Raw genomic sequence first — 6,000 nt, forward strand, 5'->3', positions numbered from 1 at the left:
TCAGAAAATGTGTATTTATACTGACAGATCATGTGACACTTAGATTTCACACAGGTGGACTTCATTTCAATAATTATGTGACTTCTGAAGGTGTAATTGGTAGCACCATAACTTTTGAGGGGCTTCACAGCAAAGGGGGTGATTACATATGCACATGCCTATTTTCATAATTTTATTTATAAAGATTCTTTTTTATATATATTTTTCTCATTTCACTTCACCAAATTAGACTATTTTGTGCAGATCATCACATAAAATTCAGATTAAAAAAAATAAATTACAGGTTGTAATAAAATAAAAAAGGTAAAAAGCCAAGGGGGGGTGAATACTTTTGCAAGGTACTGTATATTCTCTTGCTTTTATGTCTTTCTATGCCACCAATAACGCATTAAGTGGGTGGTTTCTCAGTCACTACACATTGTACCCTCAGTAAGGCACAAAAGGGGCACATGGAATGGTCTAATGGCACAAAAGTGGCACATGGAGAGGTAAAGTGTGATGAGACCCAATTTTTTTTTTTTTTTCTTCATTATGATGGGTCCCTTGGAACCCACATAGTAATTAACATGGTTTGATTGCTGGATATAGGAAAGGCCTCATGGCTTTGTCGGACAGCACATCATTAATGCTTGTTCATGGCAAATTGATAGGTTTTGTGATGTATCAGCCCACCAAGTGTCTACGCCTACCTTTGTGTAGGTGACAGTCTACTTTAACTTATGTCTTGTGCAGCCTTTTGCAGGCGGTGGGTACCGGTTGGGGGCTGCCCCAGAGGAAGAATCTGCATATGTGGCTGGGGCTCGCAGACAGCACCAAGGCCAGGATGTGAGTAACCCTTTGCACTATTTATTTATTACCAGTTATTTATATAGCACACACATATTGCGCAGCGCTTTACGGAGAATATTTGTCCATTCACATCAGTCCCTGCCACAGTGAAGCTCACAATCTATATTCCCTACCACATGCTCACACACACACACACACACACACACACGCACTCTAGGGTTAATTTTTGTTGGGACCAAATTAACCTACCAGTATATTTTTGAAGTGTGGGAGCAAATCCACGCTAGCACAGGGAGAATATACAAGCTCCACACAGTTAGGGCCGTGGTGGGAATCAAACCCACAACCTCAGTGCTGTGTGGTAGTAATGCTAACCATTACACTGTCTGTGCTGCCCAACAAGGTGTTCAAATGTTAACGATTATTAAACCTGCATTCACCAATATGCCACCAATCGTATGAAAGAATGCACTCACACTGGAACAAGTCAAGCGTATATTTCTGAGAATGTATGCCTGTGATTCCCGTTGTTTTATCACTCTGGTTGGGATCGGTATGAAATAACGACAGTCGGGATTCTGGTGATCAGAAACCAGACGCTGGGATCCTGACAGGGTTAACATACCAGCACTTGTTGGTCGGTATGCTAATCGTCCCTCTTTGGTGCCTAACCCCCCCTCCCCCCTGTGCCTGATCCTAACCTCCCCCTCCCTGTACCCTAAACCTAACCCATCCCCCTTAGTGCCTAACTTTAACCCTCCCCTTAGTGCCTAAACCTAACCCTCCCCCCAACACCGTTACTTCAATTCGGCATCCTGGCGGGTCGGGATGCCGGCGCCGGGATTCCGACGGGCGTCTGTATTCTGTTGCCGGTAATGGAAGAGTCGGCCTCCAGACTGCCGCGATGCCGCACGCATACCCTCTGGCTGTTGCAATAGATATTCAAAACGATACCATCATGAAACATTTTCAAGTTTCTAAATGTATGAGGGCATTGTTCAAGGTTATGAAACTACATAATGGGACAGATTCAGTTAAGTGGAAAGGTATTAATTATTATCGTAAACTTGTAAGTTGCAACAGTTCCCTGCTGGACAGCAGGGAATAATAGGACATACATAAACTGAGACATACAAGGTACACAAAATAAATGCGGACCTGAAAACAAAGGGCATGGCGCGTGGTGCTCATGAAAATGCTTAAATTCTAATTGGAAGAGGCTACAGCTGTAATGAGCATGTGAGGTTCAAAGTGGACATTCTGCCAATAGTTAGGGGACATTAGTGTGGGTAGAGCTGATTGAATTAGGGTAGGATATAATAAATAAATTATGCTTTCAGAGAGTGCTTAAACATTTGGAGGCTGTGGTAGTGTCAGATCAGGCACGGGAGAAGTATTGTAGGGAGAGTGAGGACACCCATCCAGCCACCTTTCTAGAGCCTGGTAGGCATGTTAAAAGAGAGGGTAGACTCCTTACATCAAAACATAATCTCACAGACAGAAAGAGCTGTTAGTGATTTATGTATAAACTTAAAATATTCCAGTAGTTTGTAACCAGATCTATTTCCAACATGCTCTCATGTATAAAAAATGCACTCTCCTCCAGGGACCCACAATTTGCATTTTATATACTTTCATTCATGTTAGCATCATGTGATGCATGTAGGACATCTATTCATTTATATACTGAAAACATATTTTGTTCTATTTTGTTTTTGTTCTCTCTATAACTTAGGAGAAGGGAAGCTTCCCTCCACTAGATCTCCCTGCTATGAATTTAAACCACAGGGTAGTTATTACCATAAGTAATATACAGAATTTATACTCGTTTCATGTAGTAACCCTTTTACACACACAACTATTTTTTAAAACAATGACAGTATAAGCAGGCATTTCTTTTTTGTTTTGCATATTGCAACCCATCCTATTGGTTTACAATTTTCAATGACTGTTACCTCTTAGCAGTCATGTTATATTTCTGAGCCCCAACTAAGGGCCTGATTCAGAGATGGCCGATAATGCTGCTGAGTAGCCCTATGGTTGCGCAGATTTGCTGTGGGAACTGAGACACTGGAGCTAATTTTACTGCGTATAGTGTTGCAGGCTGACACACGCCCCATTACCTCCCCCCAAACGCTCCCTGACTGTCAATCACACTGCGGGCAAATACTCGCTGCAACGCCAACGGTGTTGAAAGTTGACAAGTGCAGTGCGACTTAGACTCTAGTGCAGACCATCGATAATAGCTCAACTGCGTGAAGATCTGCATCGCTTCAATCTCTGAATCAGGCCCTAAGTGTGCACATTTTTGGCTAAATATGTGAACTTTAGCCCATTTTCTTTCCCTATCTATATCTCATTACTATTTTATTTGAAAATTGAAGATGATATAGAAAAGTGTGAATCTCCTACCAGTCAGTGGTCAGATTAGTAACACGACCACAACCTATGAACGATTCTGCCTATTGCTCTTGCTATTAAATGCTTGGGTTTTAGATAGAGCGTTGGATTGAGTTTTTTGTATGGCATTATGAAAGTCACATACTGAACCTTTTGACCTTGCAGGTCCACGTGGTGCTGAAACTGTGGAAGAATGGATACAGCCTAGATGACAGTGAACTGCGCAGCTATCAGGACCCTGGCAATGCACAGTTCTTAGAGGCGATACGCAGAGGGTATAAGGATGGGGATTGGGTACCTTGTCCTAGTTTTATAGAGAGATTATCAGTTGCCTGGAAATCATGGGTTTACCAGTGGTTCCTTTGTAAACTTGTGTCTATATGCATGTTTGCCACCCTCCTTGCAACTGTTTTCTTTCTTTTACACAGAGAGATTCCGGCTGAGCTGCGCAGATTAGCCCAGGGTGGTCAGGTGAACCTAGATATGGAGGACCACCGTGATGAGGATTTTGTGAAACCTAAAACTAACTTTAAAGCCTTCACAGGAGAGGGGCAGAAACTAGGCAGGTGAGTGTATGAGTGGGTTATTTGTGTGACATGGATCACATTAGAACCTCCTGGCTTGGCCTTATGTCAAATCTCCAGCACATAAACCATCTTTCTTTTCTGTTGTCAGTACGGCTCCCTGTATCCTCAGTGCTGCCTCACCATCCCAGCAGGCAGAAAACGAGGCCAAGGCTAGCTCATCAGTGACTGTCAGTGACTCAGAGCCTGTCACCAACATCCAGATTAGACTGGCAGATGGAGGGAGACTAGTCCAAAAGTTCAATCACAGTCACAGGTATGTATTGTTTGTCGAAAGAACTTGATGTCTTCAGAAAGAAAGCAGTCTATATTCTGGTCACATGTTTGAGTATTACAGAACAGCCTTTTTGGCAACTACATTACGGGTCCTACATTTGCAGTTTTCACAGACGACTATTTGAAGTGTGCTTCATGGGTTAAAAGTGCAATGCCAATTCTTTGTATAAGGCCTAAAGCTGGCCACACACTAGACCAACTTTCATCCAACCAGCCAACTAGTTGATTGGAATGAAAATCTGGTAAGGTATGAAAGCAAATGACAATCAGCAATTTGCTCCCAAATGCCGGAAAATGGACAAAAACTGTTTGACCAAATTGTTTATATCAAACATTTAACAAACTTGTCTGAACGACCTTTTTCATCTGTTTTCTGGCATTGAGGAGCAAGTTGCTGATCATCAGTTACTCCCATTCCTTACCAGGTTTTCATTCCAACCAATCAACTAGTTGGCTGGTTGGATGAAAGTTGGTATAGTGTGTCGTCAGCTTTAGTGTTGCTTTAAACACTATACCAGAGGCTCCCAAACGCGGTCAAATTGACTGAGGTACTAATTAAATCACCTGTGCTCAACCATGGATATCTCCAAAACATGAACTGTTGGGGAGCCTTGAGGACCGTGATTGGGAACCTCTGCACTATACACAAAATCGTATCACGAGGCCCAGACTATTCATCTTTACATATTTTATATACCTGTGTTTGCATGGAAAGAAAACAAACCTGAAGGTTCAATTGTATGTCCCAAAAGTGAAGCTGTGCAGAGTGAGGCTACTGGTTAAAAGTTTTAGTAGGGAGATAAAATGTCCACCCATATAGCACTCTACGTGGACTAATCACATAATGTGACTTGTGCCTTTAAACAAAGTTGAGGTAACTTGTTCTTTAAATAGTCTGTGATTTTGATGGGATATGCTTGGGACAGGCTTGGTGCGCCACAACATCTGAAACACCACAGATTGTCTCCCCTTGTTTTGAAGCTTTCCTGTCTTTATCTTGACACTTCTTAAACACTGATCTGTTCTTTATTTTCTTCAGGATCCGTGATATCCGTCTGTATATTGCGAGTGCCAGACCCGCTATGGCTGCCACCAGCTTTGTGCTAATGACTACTTTTCCGAACAAGGAGTTGACTGATGAGAACCAGACTCTGAAAGAAGCTAACCTTCTAAATGCCGTCATTGTGCAGCGATTAATATGATGTCCCCCAGCTTTCTATACCACTCTCCCCGCTGTCTACCCTCCGCTGTGACTTGGAGCCATTCTGTCTTGTAGTCCTGGGTTCCCAATGCTTCGGGTGGACTTCTAATGCTCTCTAGACGTACATTTTGCAGGATTTGTAATAAGCGTTGGACTTAAAAGTGAAATAAATAGAAAAGAAAAGTTATTTCACTGCTGTGTAGTAATTACATGTGACCTGGCAGAAAGTCCAGAGTTTGCCAAATATAAAACACTCTTCAATGTCTCATGTTGTGGTGGTGATATTGGATACTTGTAGAAATAACAGAAACTTTACTAAGGTAAAGCAAGTCATAAAGTGTAAATGTAGTTAATTTTATTGTTTTACTTGTAAAATAAAAATAGTGGACACTAGGCAATCTTTAGACCAGGTGTGTTTTCACAGCTGAGGGGGCATGTGTGCAGCGGGCCCCCTCACTAGGCAGTGCCCCCAATACCTGGAGAGGTCCTCCTGGCGGTGCCCAATAGAGTTTGAGAGGCACCCTTAAATGTCCTCCCAGTGCTACAGCCATATTTCCCACAATGTATTTGAAAAGATGGCACATGCGCAGAGGAGTGCCAGAGTCTTTCCTGTCTGCTGTGCCAGCACCATCTTTCCGAACACATAGCCGGAAACATGGCACCGCCAGGAAGATCTTTAGGACAAATGATGGATCTCTTGTGGGTACCGAGTCTATGTGCACTGCACAACCTGCTCCCTGACCAGTAGCG

General features: G+C 42.6%; 1 protein-coding gene across 2 annotated transcripts in view; it reads left to right on the plus strand.

The window, feature by feature from the left end:
• NSFL1C (NSFL1 cofactor) overlaps positions 1-5,515 on the plus strand; it is a 28,845-nt gene extending 23,330 nt beyond the window's left edge. For both annotated transcript variants that reach the window (XM_088467050.1, XM_088467051.1), the window contains 5 exons: positions 733-825; positions 3,355-3,464; positions 3,618-3,755; positions 3,865-4,029; positions 5,089-5,515. In XM_088467050.1, coding sequence (XP_088323176.1) covers positions 733-825; positions 3,355-3,464; positions 3,618-3,755; positions 3,865-4,029; positions 5,089-5,251 — 669 coding nt within the window. In that variant the 3' untranslated portion in view covers positions 5,252-5,515. The remainder of the gene's footprint in view (positions 1-732; positions 826-3,354; positions 3,465-3,617; positions 3,756-3,864; positions 4,030-5,088) is intronic.
• Positions 5,516-6,000: the final 485 nt, after the last annotated feature.

This window comes from Taudactylus pleione, unplaced genomic scaffold, assembly GCF_031769625.1.
Source record: "Taudactylus pleione unplaced genomic scaffold, aTauple2 ptg000069l, whole genome shotgun sequence".
Lineage (NCBI taxonomy): Eukaryota > Metazoa > Chordata > Amphibia > Anura > Myobatrachidae > Taudactylus > Taudactylus pleione.